At 36.1% G+C, this 24344-nt stretch overlaps 4 protein-coding genes and 1 long non-coding RNA gene across 5 annotated transcripts; 2 read left to right on the top strand and 3 right to left on the bottom strand.

Annotated features, from left to right (window-relative positions):
- Positions 1 to 9169: 9169 nt before the first annotated feature.
- Paip1 (Poly(A) binding protein interacting protein 1) lies at positions 9170 to 11776 on the bottom strand. Its single transcript, XM_040713799.2, has 7 exons — positions 11543 to 11776; positions 11349 to 11475; positions 10849 to 11229; positions 10566 to 10791; positions 10203 to 10514; positions 9948 to 10138; positions 9170 to 9480 (listed from the first exon to the last, which is right to left on the bottom strand). The coding sequence occupies exons 1-6, from the start codon at positions 11661 to 11663 to the stop codon at positions 9965 to 9967; spliced, it is 1341 nt and encodes a 446-aa protein (XP_040569733.1). The 5' UTR covers positions 11664 to 11776; the 3' UTR covers positions 9170 to 9480; positions 9948 to 9964.
- LOC139905745 (uncharacterized) lies at positions 11647 to 12499 on the top strand. Its single transcript, XR_011780774.1, has 2 exons — positions 11647 to 11779; positions 11844 to 12499. It is a non-coding gene; the product is annotated as an uncharacterized lncRNA (long non-coding RNA).
- msk (importin-7 msk) lies at positions 12427 to 16529 on the bottom strand. The gene is made up of 3 exons (XM_040713795.2): positions 13377 to 16529; positions 13015 to 13303; positions 12427 to 12953 (listed from the first exon to the last, which is right to left on the bottom strand). Exons 1-3 carry the CDS (start codon positions 16170 to 16172, stop codon positions 12871 to 12873), a joined length of 3168 nt encoding a protein of 1055 aa, XP_040569729.1. The 5' UTR covers positions 16173 to 16529; the 3' UTR covers positions 12427 to 12870.
- A 1184-nt stretch (positions 16530 to 17713) lies between these two features.
- Positions 17714 to 21197, top strand: eIF3m (eukaryotic translation initiation factor 3 subunit m). Its single transcript, XM_040713797.2, has 3 exons — positions 17714 to 18594; positions 18816 to 19058; positions 20915 to 21197. The coding sequence occupies exons 1-3, from the start codon at positions 17892 to 17894 to the stop codon at positions 21121 to 21123; spliced, it is 1155 nt and encodes a 384-aa protein (XP_040569731.1). The 5' UTR covers positions 17714 to 17891; the 3' UTR covers positions 21124 to 21197.
- LOC121119183 (EH domain-containing protein 3) lies at positions 21126 to 23632 on the bottom strand. The gene is made up of 2 exons (XM_040713796.2): positions 21623 to 23632; positions 21126 to 21562 (listed from the first exon to the last, which is right to left on the bottom strand). The coding sequence occupies exon 1, from the start codon at positions 23379 to 23381 to the stop codon at positions 21735 to 21737; it is 1647 nt and encodes a 548-aa protein (XP_040569730.1). The 5' UTR covers positions 23382 to 23632; the 3' UTR covers positions 21126 to 21562; positions 21623 to 21734.
- Between the last annotated feature and the right edge of the window lie 712 nt (positions 23633 to 24344).

Genomic DNA, 24344 nt, shown 5'->3' with positions numbered 1-24344 from the left:
GTTCAGTATGCCAAGTTCCAAGTATCGACCGTGGAAAAGCAGATCCCCACTATGTCTTGGCTGTTGTGATCCATGTAGCAGAGATCGGATATTATAGATTAGAGACAAAAATGATGTATTAAAACAGCTCAATGTAAGCAGTCTGAGCCTTGCAAGGAGTCATTCCTCAGTGTTGATGAAGTTCCAGAGAGAAGGAAGTTGCATTGCGACTGACCACATCAATTCTATCGGATGGAAATGAACAAGACTTTAAGTGGAGCAATTGCACAGACTTCAAACAAATAAGTTCATCTGCAAAAAAGGGACACATCTGTAATAGCAAATGCCATAATAGCACAACATGCTGAAAAAGTAGTTTATTTGGTGAATGTGTTTATGTTTAGGATGTATTAAGGTAATATCAGATATGTTAGGTATATTAAAAAAGATGACTTTTTAAAAGTATTACATTCGATGTTTAAAAGTATATTTAAATCAGTTTTTTGTTTATGTCTATTTTGAACACACTAATAATATTTATATGAAATATATAACCGTGTAGTTCGAATATTGTTAAATAGGATCAACAATTCTTATGTAAATTTTTATTATATATTTACTTGTTGCTGTAGTCATCTTGATATACCCAAATTTTATCATGTTCATTCAAATTGTTCTCCTTTTTCGCCTACATTTTAGTATTTAAAAACTCCCGAACCCTCCATTTGCAGAGGGGCCACATGACGGCCATAAACCACTACCAAAGTTACACATACCTTTACATACACCAATAAGAATAATGCCAAAAGAAGTTTATAAGTTCTGCGAATAACGACCCACCTTTTTCGACCAGCGTTCACTTGCACAACCCATGAGCTGGCGTGTATTATAGGATATTGAAAGAGGAGATTGATGCTCAAAGAAGTAAGGGGGTAATGACCCACTTTTGGAACCATCGGTTATTTTGCACTACCTGCGGGTACAGTGCATTATAGGATATCAAAAGGAGTCCTTGATGCTCAGGACGTGGTGGGTAATGATCCACTTTTTGGACAAGTAGTACCCTTGTACAACCGGGGTATATTATAACATATTAGAAGGGGTTCTTGATACTAAGGATAAGTGTTCAGATTTCAATGGAACACTCGGTAAATATTATATATTATATTCACAAATGCATGAAGACGTATGGACGAGATCCCCATCTTGTTCTAGTTCTATAACTCTAATACAATCCTCTTCATGACCTTTTGATGAAGAAAGGGACTGCATATGAATTTCAATTATTCTTCACAACGTACCTTAGCAACAGTATTCCCCGATTCCTTCCAAATGCTTTGAAACCTACGTATTAGAGTTTGAGCATTTGTGATTGGATGAGAAGGGGATGAAGGATATATTCTAAAGTTCTTTTACGAGTCCCAGCATGCTCCTATGTCGAATGATGATGATTGTTGTAGGATTCAATCCAGAGCTGAACTTGAAGCAGGGGAGAGTAAGTGATCCTGAGGGGCCTGAGAAAACTTATTTATTGTTTACATAGATTTGAATTGTGAAAAGAGGAAGGGAAGATTATGAAATTGATGACGGTCGATGGATGAGCAGGAGCGAGTAGTGATAGACGACGAACAAGGACAAGAGTAATGACGGGATTTACTTCTGTTTCCCAAGGTATAAATAATATCCACGGATCGGGATTCCATCCCTACTCAATATTTAAGATGTATCATGACGTCATTTCTAATCCATAATCCCCATAACTCATTCATATCCATCTCGAGTCATCACTCCTATCCAGTACCGACTGCCCACTTTCGAGCCCTCCCTCTAACTAGTGTAGAAACATTAACCGTATGACGTCACTAACTATCCATCTTCAAAGTAGGAATGAAATATCCGGGAATGAATTTTACAGGGAATGAAATTACCGGTCACGACTTTGAATATGGGCTCACTTTTTCAAGATAATATAACGTCTGAGTTTTATGTTTCCTTCCGGATTGCAGAGATCGTCGAGTTAGAAGCGAGGGCCGAAATAGAATAATCCCCTTCCTAGAATTAACAACCTTATCAACAAAAAATAATTACTCAGCCTCAGTAATAAAGAGAATAGAGTATGGGGGTAAAGTTTAAGAAAAGCAAGAGGACATTGCAGGGGCATTTTGTAAAACCTTCCAGAAGTTTGTTGCTTGGATCAGAAGTAATTTCCTTAAAAAGAAAAGGAAAAGAACATATTTATTCTCTAACGAGATATAATCTGAATTAGTGATCGGACGATTAATCAGAATCGGAGAATCGGGAGTTTTTTTCTGGAATCGGCATCGGGGAAATAATGTTTAATTTGCGATTACGATTCTTATGTATTATTATCTATCACATGTATTTAACTATTTATTACTTTTCAAAGTTAATAAGAAAAAATTATTAAATATATCCGTCAAGATATAAAAAACGACCATTTTAATTTATTACTTGGATCTTATGATTTTATAAATATTGTAACAAAATAATTGATAATAATAAATGCTCCAAAACTGAGAAGAAACAATTTGTTCTAGAACATATCGTGGTGTAGTTTTGATATTTTTTTAAAAAATCAATGGTCTAGCTTGGTCTAAAAAAAAATCGGCCTCTCATTATATATGAAACCAAAAAAAAATCGGTCCACAGGGTAAGACCAAAAAAAATCGGTTCATAAATTAAGACCGGAAAAAAATTTGTCCATAACGTGAGACCAAAAAAAAATCCGTCTACGGTATTAGACCTCGGTCTGGACCGAAGAATCGGTCTAAAAAAATCACTTCAGACCGAACCGAAAAAAAATTCTATGCTGGACCAAGTCTCAACACTAATGTAAATCTTCCAATACTGACTTCCTTTTTCTGTGAAATTTAGAATTCCGAATTTATGTCTTTCCACAGGCAACACTATGTAGAAACTGGAATCCGGAAAATTCCTACCTGATATTAATAAGCCAATTTCAAATAAAAAGACAAAAAATAAAGTGAGTCCATTTTTTAAGCATATCAATTTTCTATTAAAATTGTATTTTCTAAATTAACAGGCAATATAAACATGGGATAATAAAAAACATCAACATATATCCATTTTAAAAGAAATAAATATTTAAAATGCAATATTATGAGCAATAACTCCTAACTAATCAAAATTTTAACTATTCTCATGCTCATTAAAATAGTCGCAATAAGTTGGTTCAAATCACAATATTGTCTGCTTTGAACAGGCAGAGGGCGACTTGTAAGATGTTGAAGGATCAAGTTTTCTTCATCTTTTAAAGTTCGGTAAACTTTCAGAGAACTGGATGGCATCAAACAACTTTGGAGTAAAACCGACAGAGCCATCTTTCCACATTTTTGTTTGTCCGTGGTAATCCTTCGTTCGTTTGATCGAACATATTCCACAATTTGATGGAAAATCTTGGACTATAGGATTAACACTAAACAAAAATTAATACATGTTTTTTTGTTTTGTTTTATTATCTCTTGTTTATATATGTATATATTATATTTTATAAATTTAGAATATACAATGTAAATAGATATGAAAAAAATTGACTTATTTTATTTTTTGTCTTTTTATTTGATTGAAATTGGCTTATTAATATAGGTAGGAATTCTCCACGTAGGAATTTTCCGGATACCAGTTTCTACATAGTATTGCCTCTGGGAAAACATCTGAATTCTAAATTTCCCAGAAAAAGGAAGTCAGTATTGCAAGATTTACATTAGTGTTGAGATACCGTAAAATATTGATGTGTAAACATTATAAAATGTTGAATTACACTTATGACTATGATTCAAATAGTTTAACTAATTTTTAAGGTAATCTTGGAAAATAAATTAGGAAAACAATTTTTAAATTGCAAGTTTCACTAATTCTTTAAAAAATATGATTTTTTCTATAACAAGTTTTTTTAGCGAGCAAAAGTGCTAGGGTGAGTAACAAATATTCAGGCGATTAACAAGTATTTAAGTGAGTAACGAGTATTCAAGCGAGTAACGAGTAAAGCTCCTAATTCCTCTGGTGTTTTTTTTTAGAAACTCGAAATTACTCATGCAGCAAAATTAAGCTCACTATCAATATTATTAAGATTATTTAAAGGAAGACGATTTATTTTATCAACTGTATGTAATTCTCATAAATTTATAGCTAAATAATATTCTTTAAATATGTATAATATAGAATATTAAGGAATCATAATCGCTTTGGGACTTTTTACTAGAATTGCATCGGAAACTGCATTGGGAATTTTTTGTGGAATCATCCCATCACTAATTTGAACACATTGGAACAAACTTTAAAGACAACAAGACCACGGAGCCAGATGGGATTGGGGAGAAAGATATTTACGACATACAGGGAAGAGATCGTCCCGTATCTTTATAAAATGGAAAAGAAGGGATATCTATCTGCCACAAGTTATAACTAAATGACTAATTTGTCTGATCCCCTTACAGAGAGATGACATAAACCTTGACAATTGAAAGTCGATCACTACACGAAATCAAACATACAGAATACTTTTAGGGGTGCTTAAAAGTTAGATTGAACCTACTCTAAATAACAAGAAGAGGGTTCTTTAAAAAAAAATATCTGACATTTCCGGGAATTTGAAAACAGTGATTGAAGTAGTGGATAGGATCAAGTGTTTTGGAGCTATTATTGGGATAGTTTTGCAAAAGCATTCCATTCCCTTTCTCACTCTTACATTTTGAGACCGGTGAAAATACTATTACCGAGCCGTTTTTAACCCGATCAGGGCACTGCTAGCAACATAATCATTGAAAGTGATTGTTGCAAGTTAAGAGAGCAGACCAATTTACTTGAGTAAAAGTTATCGGTAAGGTTGTCCTTCGGTCCTAATCTTTGTAGCTGCAATAGAAGAGTCATGACAAAAAATTATTTAGTAAACGGTGTCAGTTTTGGAAATATCGAACATCTAATAGATATTCATGCCGATTATATGATCATGAGATAGAACCGAGCTGGGAAGCTCAATTACAAAGAAAAATCGAAATTGTCTTTTCTTATTTTAAATATTCGGGGAAAAAAAGTGGGATTCAAAATCAATTAATCAGAGACTGCAATTCTCCAGATTGCATATGACATTCGGAAAGAGGTTTGAAAATGCCATATTGTTCTATCAAAGAACTGATAACTGTTTTAGGCATTATATGGGTGGGCTCCGATCCCTCAGAATTAAGTTGGCTGGAACTAAAAAAGAAAATCAGTAATCTTATCAAAGGCTGGCACAATTTTACCATTAAAAATCGACTGAGTAGTGGGCTCAAATCTTTTGTGGACATAATCACAAAAATTTAGTATAAAGTTTTAGTTCATATAACAAAGAATCCCAAAAGGAATGGAGATATATGATAACGTCAAGTCATTATGCTTGGAACAAATCTTATAAATGGATATATCGAAGACTTACATCATTGTTTTTAGCATCATTATTTTTACTGATTTGTCTGACATTTAATAAGACCTAGCGGTAGTACCTTGCAATAAAAACATTGTTTAGGTTGCCCACAACAACAAAACTCGCATTCTAAAAAATGCTTAGGATTTACAGCCAAACAAATATGTAGACTCATATTTTCTTTTCTTTTTTAATGCAGAGCCCTCTGTCTAAAATGCAATGTTCGATGCTTAACCCTAATAATTTATTGTTAAAAATTGTCTACAGAAACTGAAAAAAAAAAGTTAAGCAAAGTCAACCGATAGATAAGAGCGTCATAACTCATAACCAAAAACATGGAGCAACACAAAGCAGCAATTCCAGAGTTATCCGTGGATGGAAAATTACCCACAGAGATCTCTAAAGTGCTGGGCTGTAACCACTTCACTCTAAACAGGTTGACCACGAGAGGCACACCAAAAGCTTCCACAAGGTCCATGTCAAGGCCAAAGAATTGGTTGAGGTAGTTAAGACACCATTGAAAGCAGAAGAGGCTAGCTGACCGTCAATGGGTTTGCTCGTGAATTTGATAGCAGGCAGACAACCATACACTGATTGGTGAAGCAAGACTTAAAATTGAATGTTTAAAGGAGAACTCTTCTTCAGAGCTTGAACTGAGTAAAGCGTGTAATCCGGTGCAAAATCATCCTCAACAAGCTTGAAAATCGAGACTCTTTGCCTTCTCACAGCTCCGTCTGTTTCCCTCACCTCAAGGGGAAGCTTTCGGGTGTCAAAAACACAACAAAGACCAACTGAAGGCCACCATAATCCCTACTTGAGTCTACTTAGACCCAAGCTTTGTAAATAACTGCTGTGCCAAGTCCTGCACCAGGCTATAACTAGTCAATAATGCGAAAGGGTGGCTATACAGACAAATAAGGTGTCCAAATTTGATGATATTCTTTTAAATATAACAATTATTGTAATTTTTAAAAAGTGTTGTATTTTTGACGGAGGAGCCTGTATGAGGCGCTGAGCTTCAGCTGACCACGGTCGTTGCTGTCAATCATTATTTTCTAATGTAATTTTTTGATACTTTCGGCCCCCTACATCGCTGATGCCAACCCCCTTCACATTACCTTAGGGGTGGTGCATGTCGAGGAGAAGGACTACAGTGTATTTCATTCAAACATCTAGGTCATCAAGCCACTGTCAGCCAGCACTGGGACGCTATGACAGAGTACTACATCTGCAGCGGATGCCAGATCTTCTGCTGCCAGCTGAAGCCCTCATTGCAACATTAATGGTTAAAAGAGCTCAGACACACATCCATTTATAGTATTAATTTTGTTTCAATTCTATTGTTCATTAATAAATTATATCTTGTTGAAGTTTAAAACCCAAAGTGTTCAGATTATAATGGATCATTCGGTACATCAGATAATCATGAAAAAATCCGTGTAACTTGTATGAATTTGCCCTCACGTCCTTTGGTGACAGTGGATTGTTGAAATTCAATTATTAAAGCCATTCAATGGTATTGCTTGTAGTGAAACTTTGCAATTTTAGTTCAACCCCAAAAAGTAACCCGAAAAACCGTAAAATTTACATTTTTCACCCCATAAGGTACATAGACAAAACTTGCATAACTATAATACAACATAAAAAACCAAGACTCACAAAAATTTACGTCTGAAAAGTGAGGTCAGACGGGGTCTGACAAACATGTCAACTTTACGTATTAGTAGTTGCCTGGTGTCTTTTTTGTAGTGAATGTTGAATGGATTAACAGTGATGTTACATAACATTTTTTCTTAGTTATTCTGAACAAATTCATTGAGTATTACTTATCTATATTAATAAGGCAAAGTTTATCTGTATGTTTCGATGTTTTAAAAAAGAAACACCATTTTTGATCCAAGAAATAACAACGTAGTCAAATAAAGGAAATCTTGCAGGGATGGAGCATCGAGTGTGTGTAAAGTTTGCTCTCTGATGAATGTCATGCATAATTCATTTACATATACTGTATGTATATCAGATTAAGAGTGACATAAATAGGAAACACTGCCATGTAAAAATGAATTAAATCACGCAGGGATTTAGTTCAACTCATATATGAAAGGGAACTACTTGATATATAATTTGACTTTAGATGAGTTTTTTGCAACGAGCTAAGGTACTCACCAAAGCAGATTACAAAAAAATTCCAAAGTCTATTTTTATTGTCTATTTATCGAAGCCTAATAACTCTAGGCAATGCCATGTACTACCGCATGTCTAAATTAAAAATATCCCTATTTAAAGATGTCGAAGTGTTGCACTAAGAAATTATGTAGTCATCGGTGAGATTGGAACTGTTGCTCCAAGTATATTTAATATTGTTCCACAAATGACTAATGAGGATAAAGAAGAGACTGTTCAACATCAAAAATGTAATATTTTTTTGACATTTAAGTGTAAGTAACTGAACTTGTATTGGTTATTTATCTCAAGTCTATTTTTTGTTGTTAGAAGATCAATGGGACAGCTCTGTGGTCTTCTCATATGTCTGTCTTTCCTCTTTATCTGAGGAAGAATGTTTTCCATTACTGCCCAGACGTAGATTGTATCATTTTATCCTCCTTTTGAATTGTTTCAAATACCGAATCTGGTTTAAGAGGTCAGCGTTCACTTTTTCAGTTTCCCTTGCCTGACTACTTTATACAGGTTTGACAATATATATACAATGTGTGTAAGCAAAATGCATTAAAGTTTAAACAAATTAACGTCATACAATTTTTTGTAAACAAAGTCAGTATGGTGATGTCGTCGAAGAAACGTTGAGTGCCTAATTTACTCCACACGGGGGTTCCTGTAGGTTAGGCGGTCAAGATTGTGGAAGTGAAAAGGTCCACTGTTTTGAGAATCAGTAAGGCAATTTAGGCTGATGACAGCTATGAACAGAAGCCTGGGACAAGGGGCCACAACATCAAGCTATTGGAGGAGTTCATGAGTACCTTGGGAGACTACTATTGTGGCAAATCCTCAAACCTTCATACACAAGCTCGCAAAAAGCACAACGATTAGGAATGCCGTGAAAGAGCTACCTTCACCGAAAATACCAGTTCATCATAAAGGTAAAGGCCTCTAGATTGACCAATGCCAAGAAACTGGTTCAGGGAAAATTTAACCAATTTCGGGCCCTGGATATTGTGGTGTCCTTCCTCGCCAGATCTAAACCCACTTGACTATAGGATTTGGGGGGCCATTGAAGCCAAGTCCTATGCTGTCACCCACAAAAATACTGTTGAACTGAAAGCTTCCATTGAGAGAGAGTGGATGGTCATGTCTGATAAGTATGTCATCATAGTCCGCAGGGGATGGGCTGGAGATGATGTCGCCCTTTTGCTTTTTACTAAAAAATGTAATATTTGATTTTTTTTTGTGAATAACAGGATTTTTGAAATTTTCAGAAAATATTTGAATTTTTTTTCAAAACAATTCCAAAAACATAATCCCCCCCCCCAAAAAAAAAAAAATATATATATTATATAGTCTTACGGACTCCCTTGAGATTGTATCAGGCCTTTCGACCTCGTATAGAGCCTGCAATTGAGGCTAAAGGTGGAAATTTAGAATTTTAATGAATGAAGATGTGTTTTTTCAATAGTTAATACATCTAAAGGTGCTACTCACTTTTGAGCCCTTGATGATTTTGTTAATGCACTATGATGCATTTTTGCTTACTCACGCTGTATATTATGGACATTAAGAAAAAGAGTTATATTTTACATAAATAAAGAATAATATATTTCACTATTTTTTATACAATCTATTTAATTACGAAATAAATGTAAAAAAAAGTAAGGAAATTATTTATAATTATATTATGCAAAAAAGTAGGAAGAAATAAATTTTAAAAAATCCGTATTAAAATGGATATTATCTTTACTTTGAGATAAAATAATAATACTATAGTATTGATCAATCATCATAAGTAATTAATTAATCTGATGCAAATTCATGAATCGCATCTTCCTCCTAATACCAGGAACATTTGCATCCTTCTTCTATATATCAAGGGCGATTTTTAAACTCTGAATGCATATACATGAAAAAACAAAATTAACTTAGGTATCTTATGTCAAGGACTACAAGAGAGAAGTGATGGGCACATCATTGAGACAGCAGTTGACTGCAGTCCTCAAATTCAATTCGTTTATTATTTTTACTTCATTTCTTTGATAGCTCTTGTTTCATTTTTATTAAGTGCTACAGTCAACCTCTGACTCACTTATGTCTCCAGTCCTTGATTATGTAAATGAAATGAGAGAAAGGAGGAGACGGGGCGAAAAATAGAAAAAAAAAACATAGTACATATATAGCAGTAGGATCTTGAGATTCGTTTAGTTATTTGTTTACAATTTATTAAACAAGGAACCAAACTAACAAGTTCATTTTGGTGGATAATATTGTACTTACTAATATTTTTTATACAAATACATAGAAGAACATTTATTTATCTTAATTAATGAAGTAAGTAAGTAAGCAAGTTTGGTACTACCTCAAAACAAAACAATTTTAGCGTTTGTTTTGAGAATTGAGGAATTCCTCATATGCTTTCTCTATGTCCTCCGGCATTTCTTCAGATGGAAAATCAGCTAATTCAGAGTCCTCTATTTGAGCATTCATAAATTCATATTCCTCTGGAGTTAATTCTGTTCCATCAGGAGCATAAAATGTTCCAGCGTCAACCTAAACAACAATAATATATAAATATAATTAGCAATCCCTTAAAGCATCTATGTGAGGAAATAACCTGATTATTTCCATTTTTAGTGACGTTATTATGATTGTAACTCGAGGAAGAGTTGTATACTGCTGTATTTGGAGGAGCTGAATATGTTGGCACGGGATGTGGAGGCGGAACTGGAACCTGTCCATTGGCTCCAAGCCCCCAATTAGCCTGCCTTAAATCTGGTAACTTGCCCATCATTGTCGCTATATGAGGCTCAACATTGGGGTCTTTGGATGTTTCTATAACAGAGTCCATAAGCTTATCAATTAGCGGTGTTTTTCCATCTGATGATTCGCTATTCTTCTCTTCATACTCTAAAACACTTCCTGCCATCTATTTAAGGAGAGTGAATTAATTGATTTTTCATACTCATAATCAAATTACCTTAAGAGTCTGTGCTATGCACTTAAGATTTTCTTTTTCTCTAAATTCTGAGAGTTTTTGTAAGGATTTTAAAACGGCTTCTCCAAGGAATGTATAGCGTCGTTGAACATCTCCTACAAAGTAAGACAATTGGAGGAAAAGGTCAGCGAGAAATGATGTGAAGGCCCTAACGCGAACCACATTGGTTTTAATAATATCATGGAGTTTAGCATGTTCGTCCGTACACCTGAAAGAATGATACGATATGAAAAGGATACTAATATGAAATCATTGTCATGATTACCTTTTCAACAAAATATCTCGAAATCCTTGTCCTTCAGTAGGAGAAGTTACAAGTGCGGAAAGATAATGGCACAAACGGGCACCGGTATATCTGAAATTGATTTCCCGTATACTCGTTTCCACGATAATATCCGCGATTTTTTCCAGGGAATCTCTATCTGGGTTTGCATTGATTATATCTGCCAAGTGACCAGCTGAAACGTCAAACATGCCAGGAGAATATGTAAGTGTGCCTATAGTTTCAGAAAGTGCAGCTTCTGCTGAATAGCTTGCATTGGAAGACATTTGCTGTTGTTGATGCTGTTGGTTGTAGGCCCATGTACTTGTATTTCTTGCCAGAGATCGAGGCACAAATTCTTGAGCAGTTATGTTCAATGTAGATCTATCAAGAAATCAAAAGCAGGTTCTTATTTATTATCTTGAATCAAGGAATCCAAAAAGCAGGAAACATAACGCTGAGTCCTGATTCAGACTAATACAATATATCAAAGGGACTCTCACTTGGGAACAAACTCGTGGGCCGAGACATTCAATCGAGATTTCACCACAACGGCTGCTTCCTCTTCTCCACGATTCACTCCTGAAGACCACCCATCGGCACTGGGCGCCGGAGTTGCAGTTAAATTGTCTATTCATGCAATCAAACACCAAGACATTAGGGATCAACAAAACAGCCCCAATCACAATTCTCTTACCTCCAAATGATGGATCCAATTTAGCCATACCTCGAACGACTTCATCCATAGGTCGTCGCAACTCTCGTCGTCCAGGCTGTTCCCCTGAGCCTCTTCCTCTACCTCGACTTCCGTTATTCATTTCTCCCTTTCAGAAACCCTGAGTCCTCTTCTATCTACTATCTTAATAAAGAACAGCAAATGCAAGAAATAAGAAAAGGCTTATTTTTCCTCGTCAAAAGTGAAAATCGATAAAAGGTAACACCGGGAATCACTTGCCAGTCAATTAGAGTCAACCAAGTTTCTTTCTTTCTTTCTATAGGTCAGCTACTCCTCTGTCACTCGCTCATTGGATATATCAACTTCTTCTTCTCATCTTATTTTCTCTTGATCAAACACTTTCTTTTTTCCTCTTTTTTTTTGTAGTGCTACATACATTTCCGCGCCGTCGTAGCTAGAGATATTTTAATCTATCCTCATCCTGGCTAGGCTAGTAATAATCTAGTCTAAAGAAGACTATACTCTATTACTCAAAAGTCAAGGGGATAACCTTTGAATGAAAATTCAACCCTATAATTAAAAATACTCCTTGGCAGTACTTATCTACTCTAATATAATTGAATTCAAGAAAACTTTCTATCACTAGTTATATATTGGAGGTTGTTAAAAGCCACGCTGTTATGGCCCATATCATTTATTAAGACTAGGATTCATGTACATTGAAGATGTCCACACCACCAATGAGTGATATAGCGGTACACATTTGTCAGGGTTTTATCGCATCTATTCAGCGGCCTTTACCTACATGACTAACCCCAGAGATTTAAGAGCTAGAGAATAATATATAAGACTAGGCTTCTTTTCTCATGATGGAAGTCGAATAACTCAAGAAAGAAAATGATAAATTATGTACTATGTAGATTTCTACAAGCTTTATTAATCGTTATAAACTCAAATAGATATTGGCTATTATTCCTATTCGCAAAACCTTGACATAATTATTTAAAGAAGCGTATCATTTTAAGAAATATTTCATAAAATTCTTGACTATGGAACACTCAAACATACACAAATATTCATTTTGTGTAGAGTATCAATACCACCAACAAGAAAAAACCGTAGTATAATTTTTAATAAAAAAATAACTTCACGTCGTTTTCTTTTAATTAAAAAAATAATTTAGAATCCAAACCATGAAGTTCTAGTAAATATAACTATATTCCTCCATTTCTGCATTTTATAATAGTTAATTTCTCCCTTGATTATGTATATTAATATAAATATAAACGGGCTGATATCATTTAACAATAGATTCAATAATCTTAATGGTGTTGCGCGCTGTTGGGTATTTATTGTTGTTTTCCGAATGGAAACTGCGAAGAATCTCCAAAGTTAAATTGCCCAGTAACTGTCATCTGATTGAAATTGTAGCCTAAATATAAATAAAAATTATGAATCAATAAATTAACAAAAATATACATGTATATTCACACCTCCAGCTTTTTTAATGTTTTCGCTCTCCTTCGATGCCAATCTCTGAGTTCCAAGTAAAAATATTTCATTTAAAGAGTCTATATTACTCTGAGTCAACTCAGAAAAAAGCTTGTGATGCCAAGCTGGATCTTTTTTCTCTAAAGATGAGACAACGTTCTTAAAAAATATGTATTCGTCTACAGAGTCCTCCTCATCCAATGGAGTTGTGTAACTTTCCAAGGGGGTATCCTCATAGCAGTAGTATTCGTCATCAGAGTCATCTAGGGCATCCTCTAAACTGCATTGGATCTATAATATATAAAAAAGAAATGTCGTTAAATTAAACTCTGAATTAATAAGAAGACAATTATAAACTTCCTACATCAAAACCACTCGAGTTTGATTTGACTTTAGCCTCAATTTGATCCAAGTATGCGGCTCCCTCATCATCCATGTCATCCTCATCTGAATTTAATAAATCACAATCGTCCTCTCCATCATCGTCATCATCATCAGAATCGTCATCGGAGGAGTCCTTATTAGCACGTGCTTCATAAGCTCTATTAAGCCCGTCAAAGAGTAGAAGTAGACTTGGAATTAGCTTGGATGATTGGGCTTCTACGCCAGGAACCGTGGGCATTGTAAGAAGCTGACATAGACCAATCACACAAATTTTTCGATCATGTAATCCAATAAAACAGTCTGTATCATGTATCCATTGCTCGATGAATTGTTCGATAAAAGAGCGATTACTACCAGATGCCAGGGTCATGCCTTGAAGGGTCTCGAAGAACAAATTTGTATTACTGTACATGGCAGCAATAGCAACTTGAAGACACATGGTTCGAAGTTCGGAAGTCCTTATATTTGTAGCCAATCGAGTAAAAGTAATTTGAATAATTGCTGGAAGATATTTATTGATAATGCCACCTCCTTTGTTATTGCATTGAAGAATTAAAACTTCTAGCATTTTAGCAGCGTGACACTGGGGATCTTCTCCTGGTAAAGTTTCCAACATCTTTTTACACATGTTAAAAATGGCTGTGATAAAGTCAGGATTGGAAAGGAAGGTATCCGTGTCGACTGTTACATAGTTGTGCAGAGTAGGCATAATATCCGTAAAGTAATCATAGCCGTCACGATTAAATACCTCATATATTACTTCCAACATTTTCCACATATTGGGCGACACTTTAAGGCTGGTCAAGTCGCAAGTGAGTGAAAATGCTTCCTCATAAAATTCCATTATGGAATTTTTGAATATATGATGCACTGCTTCTAACACAATTGGTTCCAAAGAATCATGGATATTTTTGTCCTCCATGACAGAAAGAATGGTTTGCATTGTATTAAGTAGGCCCATGGCAATCATGGCTCTTTCATCCCTATTCTCTCCAGATTCCAGAACTTTTGCAAAGGTTTCAACGAGATGTCTACATATGTCCACAGCCACGGGAGTAAGTTGATCGGTGTAAGTACAAACCAATTTTTGCATGACACTTGCAAGATCATCACTTTCCGTTTCGCGTATAACCTTAAGCAATTCAAGGGAGATTTCCCTGATCTTGGGCTCAACATAAGGTCTAGACTTGGCTTCATGATTAGAAAGAATATTTTTTAAAGCAATGGCGGCCTCAACTTTGACGGGCACTTCTTTGTCTTCAAGGAGTGAAACTATAGTCAGACGGATGGCTTCAGCTAGGATGTCAGAATTATTGTATTTAACATCTGATAAATAGTGCAACATCCAACAGGCTCTTGCACGTAAATGACCCTCAGAGGCTGCAAATTCTGGAAATACAACATTGACCAAGAATGATTCCATTTGATCTTTATAATTTTTTTTCTTGAGAAGAATATCACCCATGGTGCCAATCATGTGTAGGGCACCATCTTTTTGAGAAGGAGTAGATTCAGAAGATTGTAAAACTCCAAGGAGAGTTGTCATTGTCTTAGGAAGCATATCCTTACGCTTTCTACAAACAGAATACAACAAGGTTTGTGCTGCTGTGACTGGTGAAACAAAATCTTCAAAAATATCAAATTTAATTCGAATATATTCAAAAGGATCTGCTTCCCATAGTTCAGCATCACGGCGAGAATAGCTCATAATGGGAAAAATAACAGTTTCAATAACTTGAAGCATATATGGCTTCATGATTCTCCATGTGAGAGAATGAGCAACTGCCGTGTTGAGATAATTAAGAGTCAGTTGCATGACTCTGGGTGACACATAGACCCCACTTCTATAAAGATCCAACAAAGTAAAAAGGCTTGAAAGAATACCATGTGAAAATGTTTTAATATACCATTGAGAGAACTCTACGTAGTCTTTCCCCACTTTTCCAGGTGATCCAAAACGTTCAAAGAGACGTGTAAGGATATGAAGTGCCCATTTTTTTCGTTTCCACCAAATGAGAGAGGGTCTCTCCTCTTCCTCCACCTCTAGAGTAGAAGGTGGAATGGGAGCATCCAGGATGGTACGGGTAATCTCCATCCATTTGGTGAAGGTCTCTTTGGTAATGATTTGGAGTGGAAGGACGTACTGTGTAAGTGCAAAGTATATTTTCAGCATGAGTTTGGAGATGTTGGAGGGTATGGGGTCTGGATCTTGGAGATAGCGTGGGGAATTGGTAAATAGATTCGTAAGAAGGGGAAGGAGAAGATTCATGGCGTCCAGACAGGGTGTTCGCTGCTCCTTCTTCTTGTACTCGTAGTTTTTGACGAGTTGATAGAGTGCGAGGAGGGAGCCCATCATGGAGCCCTCTCCCTCCTGGAGGTGCACTGCTATCTGATCCACGATCTGGGGCCACTTCCCAGGAAAGTCCACCTTCAAAATGGAGGAGAGGCACGTTGTCAACTGCTTCTGCAGCACTTCTTCCACGGACACGATGGCCCGCACCAAGTTTTCACGGATGAGGGCACGATCTTGCTCGTGGATGCTGAACTCATTCTCTTCTTCTCCAGATTCCTGCCAGCTTGAACTCACTATGTTCTTCAGATACACGGCCCCTGCTTGTCTCACGGGGAGCTCATACTCACGGCTCACTATCACGCGCAGGATCACGGGAGTGAAACCGATGATTTTGTGGATCTTGCTCAATTCCGCTTCCGCTTCATTGCGGAGATTAGGATCCAGAGTCCGCTTTAGGAGGCTGGCCGATGAAGCCGGATCCATTCTGGCTCACTCTTCTGGATTTGTAGTAAGTCACTAGTAGCCCGTTCCTGTAGTAGTACAAGAAGTAGTTCCAAAAGCCAGATCCAGGGAAGGAGAAAAGAGCTAGGGGATCACACACAAGCCCAAGGAATCAACCAACGTACAACGAACGAGAAACAAGAAACAACAAAAAGAAAAGGAAAAATAGAATTCCGAGCGGAGGCGGAGCCTAAGCCTACTACATTCCTCACTCCTTGACTCTTAATCTGTTTCACTTCAGAATATGCCTTGTGTACAAGTTGACACTTTGTACAAGTTCCTACTTGTACAAGTCCTTAGGATAAAACATCCATCCTCAACATATTAACCCGTCAAACTATAGCCTATTTTCATACAATTTACTAAAATATAACTTGCATGTGCCACATTATAAAGTTCAAATATCCACAGTTAAATTCCAAAAAGAAAATAATAGTATTAATGTTGTCGTTGAATAATACATCTAAGACGAGGGAATTGCAAATAATAAAATTTTCTTATACAAGTTGTAACTTGTACAGACATTGCAACTTGTATAGAGTATATTTTATTTGATTTCATTATGAATGCTTTTCTTGCAGCTTCAAGCTTTTTGCTGCTACTTTATCTGTCGGATTTGCACGTGGCTACGAGCATGCCTACCAACTAGAAACTCAGGCTCATAGTAACATCTACTTTATCAGGGCTATCTTTGGTATATTTTATTACTCCATTCCAAATTAATTAAATAAATCATATCATGACGGCTCTCTCCAATTCAACAAATAATATTACGATCCCTTTATTTTAGATTATTAAATTAAAATTATCAACTATTATTGTCCTATGTTTAAATCCTATCTGGCCGTCGTTCTGAGACTTTTTTTTTATCAATTCATAAAATGTCTGCTTTTTATGTGGACTAACAATTGAACTTCAACTTTGAATTAAAAAAATACAAAAAGGTCTAATTTATCTTTCAAAAAAGAATCAAAATTAATTACACAATTTTAAAAATATTAACGCCATCCCCTGAAACTGATTGGGGCCACATTGTGTTGAATTTGGAATTCACAATAGGTGACCTTATTTAAATTAAAAGATAAAGTTATAAATTTGATTTTCTACGTAATAAACATTCAATTTGCAATTGTGCTTTAAAACAAATTAGTAGCGCCTGTTATCTTCAGGAAATACGACGATATTGGACGTAGAAATATCTTTTTCCCAGAACAGATGTCGCTTTTTATCAAACCACTGATGACGTGCATCATTTCCCCTTACTATGTCAAGGAGAATATTTCCTCCCTTTACAAAATTTACCTTGTATATTCAATTAATTAAAAGGGTAAATTCAAAGAGGGGACGCAGTTAGTTATGGAGTAATATTCAACAGTCCTAGCGGACAAGAAAAAATGTCGCCACAACGACTACTTTGTACAAATATTGATCACGTGGTACTTTTGCTATTTAGGAATGGCCAGGAGTAAAACCATTTGGTAGACATGATTAGTGATGCGATGCTTGTTAACTGGGTCATTTTTGTGGTAAGAAAAGGCTGTTTTTGTAGCTTTATGTTGGTCCTCCTGAGTCTTTTTCTTTTTGATATGTTTGCGCTTGCTTGAGTAGTAGCTGTGTCACTACTTGCCCACGTTGGACGTGGTATCAAGCTACTCACTTACTAGCTATATATTCATAGAAGGTCCCACTCCTTGACTCACTATGATGAACGTGCCGGCATTCATAGAGATATCTCCCGAGAAGAGAGCCGAGGAGCTCCGCGCCTACTTCCACGGCCTTGGAGCCGAAATCGCGTTAGAGAACTCTGGCAAGGGCCTGGACGATGATCTCCACAAGATAATTGGCGTCTGCGACGTGAGTTTCAAGGCGGAAGAAGAGGAAGGCTCCGTGGAATCTGTTTTAAACGGAATCCTCTCGCTCCTGAGTCTGGGTTCTCCCGAGAAGTCTAAGAATCTCATCCTCTCGTTTTGCGATAAGTTGAACAAGGCGGATGAGCGAGCTGGGTCCACGTGTCTCAAGGTCCTTTGGTCCCTCTATGAAGCCCTTCCTACCTCTTGTTCCCCCATGAGGATCTGCGTCTATCTCCATGTGCTGTCCCTTGCGGATCGCGTGGGAGCCATTCAGACCGTATATACCTCCATTGAGGATTTCAAGTCCCAATTCGCGGAGGCGAACGATCAACAGCTCCAAGAGCTCCTTCGTCTCCTCCATCAAGCTCTCCTCAATGCCCAGAAAAGCGATGAAGCCTCTCAAGTCATGGTTGAACTTTTAAGAACATATACAATGGACAACGCAAGCCAAGCGCGGGAAGAAGCGCAGAGATGTATCATTGCGTCTCTTGCGGATCCACATACCTTCCTCTTGGATCATTTACTCCAACTTACTCCCGTCAAATTTCTTGAAGGTTAATAATTACTCCCCCCTAGCTCATTGCAAATCGCACTCTGTGCCAGATCCTTCCATGATTTGGTCCAATTTTTAACGTTTGCTAGAGTAAAATGCTACATCCCATAATACTTCCATTTTGTATTTTTTATTATAAAATGGTCATTTATGGGATTTAGCTACAAAAATACAATACATGCTTATATATGTTATGAATTATATCGTCCCCTTTCTTTATAGGTGAGGTCATTCATGACTTGCTCAAAATCTTTGTTTTTGAAAAATTGGATGCCTACGAAAATTTTTACAAGAACCACAAGGAATTCGTAACCTCCCTTGGATTGAAACATGAAAATAACTTGAGCAAAATGAAATTGCTAACCTTTATGCAATTAGCAGAAACTCAAACGGAACTCTCCTTCCATGAAATCCAAACTCACTTAAATTTAAACGAAGATGAGGTTGAACTCTTTGTTATTGACTGTGAGTATACAATCCCGTAATTTGTTAATGTATTTTTGAGTCCAAAAGTTATAGTTATATCTTAGATCAATATAGGAGCAGATTGCTTTGAGCACTTGTCTTTCAAGCGGTGACTTTTAACTTAAGAATACATTTTACACGTATTCTTATCTCGTTATTTTTATTAATATTATAGTATTATGCAAACCGCACTCTGTGCCGGACTTTTTCCATAGTTCGGTCCAATTTTTTTACGTTTGCTAGATTAAATTGCTGATTCTTTTTCATAACTATGTACTTCTATAGTACATGGTTAAAAGATTCAAGCTACAATTATATTTGTAACTTACCTTATTACTCATTTCCCTTATGACCTTACTGTTATAATATTTTTTTTACTCCTCCCATATCTATGCTTAGAAGTGTAAGTTGCGACCTGAACAAGCTTTTTTATTTTCCAAAGCTGTTTTTATTTTTACTTCATTCTTGAACGTCCTAAGTATAAAGTAATAACTATTGCATGTGTTTTATGAAAGACGGGAGTTCTAAGTGTAAGTACTCGTGTGACTTGGTGTAGAATTGTGGATCGCATCTGAGTAATTCCTTCCTATATAAGAAGTTGGATTTGTGTTTATTTCCTTCCTTTCCTGGCTGATATAATAAAATATCCTGACAACTAACCTGTTCTCCTCCCAAACATTTAAATTGTCAGAATTACTACGTTCTTTTTTATTTTTACATATCTGCTTGGAATATTTTACAATGGTGCATCAATATGTCCTCCCGGTAAATTATAGATAGATATTCTGTCTTCAAGAATTAAATAATAATGATTACAGCCTTTGAAAATATAAAAAAAGCTTGGGGTATACTCTATGACTTTTACCACACTCATACTTTCTCTTTCTATCTCGAAATTGGAGACATCGACAGTGGAAAGTTACAAATCAATTATTCCAACCTCTAAATGCTAAGGAAATATAAGAAGAATATATTATTGCCATTGGAGTAGGTGGAGAGGCACCCCGACTTTTTGAGGCAATTAGCACTGGAGGTTCATGAAAGTAGATGGAAGGTCTCAATGTGTAGAGAAGTTTATGAGTTTCTCTCTGATGGAGTATACAGGCGGGAGGGGAGGGAAAAGAAGAACTCTTAGTCCATCCATAAATTGAGGAAACAGGGCTGAGGAGATCACATCATAGAAATAGTCGTAGTACTTAACATAATGAGGTGTGATCTCCTCTGGCATCATCCTCAGTCCACGGATCGACTTCTAGTCCCTCTCCTCCTACTCCAATAATATAGTTTTCACTTTCCTTCATTTAGCAAAGTTATCTTTGTATTAATAAAAAGTTTTGATAATTGAATTTCAACTTTCCGCTGTCGCTGTCTCCAATTTTGAGATCGAAAGAAAAAGTATAACGTGCGGGCAAACTTATACAGTGTACCCAAAAGTTCTTTCAGGTTGCAACTACAAAAGTTACTCCAGCTCCCTTAAGACATATTTTATACATTAATATCTATGCTCTATCAAATAACTATGGAAGAGTGAGGGAGGTGAATAGTATAGTGTGATCCCAATACTATGATTATGTTCTTACAAATGCATCGAAGGATTGTGCAGTTTGAAAATATATTTTTATCATATTTCAAACTGGATTAATCATCCTTGCATATCGTATCATGTGTATAAAATATCAATCACATATGTTTGTAGATAACTAAGATATGAGTACACTGATTCATCTTGCCTCTAAAAAGTAATTGAATATTTCTTTTTCCTTTTTTCCCCCTTTTTATCTTGGACTGTATTCAAAAAAATTGTGTATTATTTTGCGAAGGTTAATAATATATATTATACTATCTATTTCTTGTAGTGTTAAAGACTAAACTAGTTCGAGCCAAACTGGATCAAGCCAACAAGGTAGTTCACGTTTCTTCCACCATGCATCGTACATTCACTAAACAACATTGGAATAAGTTGCATAGCCTCTTGAATGGATGGAAAACTAATTTACACACAATTAGAGGACAACTTAGTCATTGGGCCGAGGCGCAGTTAGAAATGAAAGAGAAACAAATCTAAAATATATTTAAATTATACACCTTTATATATTTTTTTCTTAATATAATTTGTTAAATACATTTTTTTTATGTTAACTATCGTTTTAATTTAACTTTTTGAAGAATCGAATACAAATTTTTGAGAAGGGTCTTGTCGACAAGAGAAATATTATGAAGTTTGCTTAATGCTACACTAATTTTTAGTATGAATAATGCACATACTGGCAAGCAGTCTAAATATATCAATTAGATCAATAAGCTAGTATAAAGCTTCTTGACATGTTATGCTATTTAGGATGTACCATGGAAGTCAAGCAGTTTTATTACAAATGAAATTGACAGATCTAGGCTATATGTAATCTAATAGTTTTTGCAAGCAGTCAATTGAGGATGCAGTGACTCATGATTTTTCCATTATTAAAATATGCGTTTGAACGATCAAAAACAACGATGACTTAAGTCTGTACAAAGAAATAATATTGTATGATTTTAGTGTTAAAATATGCAATAAATGAAAATACTTATTGCTCTTTAAGTCATTGAAGAGAGAGGCGACGACGGATTTTGTACATGTCTGCAGTAACCTTAGTCTTAGGAGTAGATAAAATGCAGCGGGGAAGAATATTATAGAATTCAGTTTATGTCAATATAAGGCAGTTTGTCTAATCCTGTAGACATGGCAGTCACATCGGTTTCCAAATACTTTTTCTTGGATGGAGGAATGAGATGCTCGGGAAGGTCATCAGTTAGGTCAAATCCATCGAGTTTAACATGTATAAGGTGCATGGCTAAGGCGAATTCGTCAGAGTCCAAAGCTCCATCTTGGTCAACGTCCGCTAGTCTCCAAATCTTAGCTAAGACGGGGTTAGGCAGTCTAGATTTCACCATCTCTTTTTTGGCAGAAGATCCAGTGATTTTACCGTTAATCGGACTAAGTTCTTTAAATATGGCGTCATATTTAGCTCGAGATTTATTTACAATCCACTCGGGTTCTCCTGCACCCAAGTCCACCCCCTCACATTTTTTGTATCCAAATGGAGAATTGACGTCTTTTACGTCATTGAAGGCTCCTCCTGTGATGAGGGGCTCATTAGCATCTGCCGGAACTATTGTCATCAACTCTGCAATGTCTTTGTCCAACATTTCATCAACAGTAGCAACTAACTTCTCACGGAGGAGAGGGAATTTCATGAAATCCCAGTTTTCTAATTTTTCTCTGAGTACTTCTGGAGGTGGAACATCAGTGGCAGAAACCATGTGCTCTCGTTGAACGCGTTCCAGTAGTTCAGGTAGTCTCTTTAATAAATCTTTTTTCTTTCTTCCTTTGCCGCAAAACTTTGGCATTTCCTTTCTCAATGAGCTTACAATGACTGCATGAATTTTCGCCATTCTTGCTCTTTTGATGAAATCATTCAATTTGCGAATAGCTGAATACCGTGGTAGGGTTTGAAGGTCATCAAAGAGGGATTGAAGTTCCTGCTCAAACAGTCGCCTATAGTGATCATGTTTAAGCTGTTGGTCCCAAAATGATCCTACAAAAACTTTAGGACATTCAGGAACTGAGAGTACTTTTGATATGGACCACATCAATGCACCATACACACGGAGAAGCTCTTGTTGATCTACTTGATCTGCTTTGTTTAATACAATTCTCACCTTATCTTCATATCCATGAACTGCCTGAATGGAACGTTGGAATTCGTCTGATATATCAAGTTTATTGGCATCGAACAATAGGATAATACGATCTACACGTTCAGAAAACCACTTGAGCACACCCACAAAGTCATATCCACGATCCACCCTCTGCTTTTCACCTGAAAGAATCCCAGGAGTGTCAATCATGGTCAAACTATGTAAAACTGGGCTTGGGAGTGTGGAACATTGAAAGCGATTTAAGAAAGCACCTCCGAATTTCGATAGTGGGCGGAATTGCTTTTTGTTGTCAACTGCAAGAGCATTTCCAGGAATTACCTGCTCTTGCTCTCCATACATGACAACGTTGAAGCAATCTGTAGTAGGCTCTGGTCCGATGCGAAGTCCTGGATAATCTCTCTCCAAAAGATATCGAATAAAACTTGTTTTCCCCGTAGAATACTGTCCAATGAGAAGAACCATAGGCTTGGCGTCAAAGTCAGACTCATTTAAAGCTGGAGAGATGAGATCATGGAACTCATACGTATCTTCCAAAGGGTATAATTTACTCTTGTAAATTTTTTTTAACCCATCTGTAACTGTCCTATAAAATTTCGCCTCATTCTTTTTATTCCTTTTAAACATATTGAATGATGGAGCAGACAACTAGGATAGCACGGTACTCAGGATATACTACAACTACACTCATACTAAAAAATTGCTCACGGAGAAAGAAAGTCCATTTATGCTCGCCCGAATATTTTCGCACTTTGAACTTATCGCAACATGTTTGTGCTATAAAAAGGAGTTATATAGATGGAGTAGAGCCAAATGTGTTTGTAACACAAATATTAACTTCAGTCGGACCTATATATCTACAAGCCACTCTGCTTACTATGCAGTTAAGCATGTGTATTGTTTGTTTACGATCCGCAAGAAAATTAAATTGATAATTATTATATGACTGATAGTAATTAATACAAATTAAACAAAAGATTGATAACAATTCCATGGACCTTTAAAGCTATTGACATCGGATAACAATTTGATAAAAATATACATGTCTCATCCTACAGAGTACATATAAAACAAATATGCAAAATAGTGGAAAAAGCTGGTAGGGCGGGGTCTAAAAAGCATTTGTAATTACCTTCTCATTATGTAAGCACATCAATGTAACTATATAACAACATAGGTACTTTAGGAATAAACATAATTTGTTATTTAACATCATATTAATCAGGTAATCCACCTATGCAATATACTTCCCATTTCAATACTATTATAGTTGTAAAATCCTATACGAAGGGTTTAAATATCTACTTATATTGAAAGGGGTCATGAAAAGGATATCAAGTGTACTCCTATGTCAATATATAGTATTTATATCACTTCGTTACCTTTATTGTATATCGCAACCTTTCATCCAAAAAGAAACAGAAAAAGGTACTAAATCTGTTGATAGCTTACAAACAGGTAGTGTTGGATCAGTCCTAGGACCGATTATACCCCACCCCCTCCCTTTCAGTCTTTGATTTTATCGATCAGATCCTTCTTACCATTCAACTTTCCTAAGGACCGATACCTCGGCCCTTCAGTCCAGAGCCC

Source organism: Lepeophtheirus salmonis, chromosome 6 (genome assembly GCF_016086655.4).
Source record: "Lepeophtheirus salmonis chromosome 6, UVic_Lsal_1.4, whole genome shotgun sequence".
Taxonomy (NCBI): Eukaryota; Metazoa; Arthropoda; class Copepoda; order Siphonostomatoida; family Caligidae; genus Lepeophtheirus; species Lepeophtheirus salmonis.
Note: the sequence above shows the minus strand (reverse complement) of the source record. Positions and strands in the feature narration are given on the sequence as shown.

Coding starts and splice junctions, on each gene's coding strand:
- Paip1 (XM_040713799.2), bottom strand. CDS start 11,663: ATGAATAACGGAAGTCGAGGTAGAGGAAGAGGCTCAGGGGAACAGCCT. Junction 10,792..10,848: donor CGAGATATTTTGTTGAAAAG/GTAATCATGACA, acceptor TCATTCTTTCAG/GTGTACGGACGAACATGCTA. Junction 10,515..10,565: donor GCATAGCACAGACTCTTAAG/GTAATTTGATTA, acceptor CTCCTTAAATAG/ATGGCAGGAAGTGTTTTAGA.
- msk (XM_040713795.2), bottom strand. CDS start 16,172: ATGGATCCGGCTTCATCGGCCAGCCTCCTAAAGCGGACTCTGGATCCT. Junction 13,304..13,376: donor CAAACTCGAGTGGTTTTGAT/GTAGGAAGTTTA, acceptor TATATATTATAG/ATCCAATGCAGTTTAGAGGA. Junction 12,954..13,014: donor AAACATTAAAAAAGCTGGAG/GTGTGAATATAC, acceptor ATTTATATTTAG/GCTACAATTTCAATCAGATG.
- LOC121119183 (XM_040713796.2), bottom strand. CDS start 23,381: ATGTTTAAAAGGAATAAAAAGAATGAGGCGAAATTTTATAGGACAGTT.
- eIF3m (XM_040713797.2), top strand. CDS start 17,892: ATGATGAACGTGCCGGCATTCATAGAGATATCTCCCGAGAAGAGAGCC. Junction 18,595..18,815: donor TCCCGTCAAATTTCTTGAAG/GTTAATAATTAC, acceptor CTTTCTTTATAG/GTGAGGTCATTCATGACTTG. Junction 19,059..20,914: donor TGAACTCTTTGTTATTGACT/GTGAGTATACAA, acceptor TATTTCTTGTAG/TGTTAAAGACTAAACTAGTT.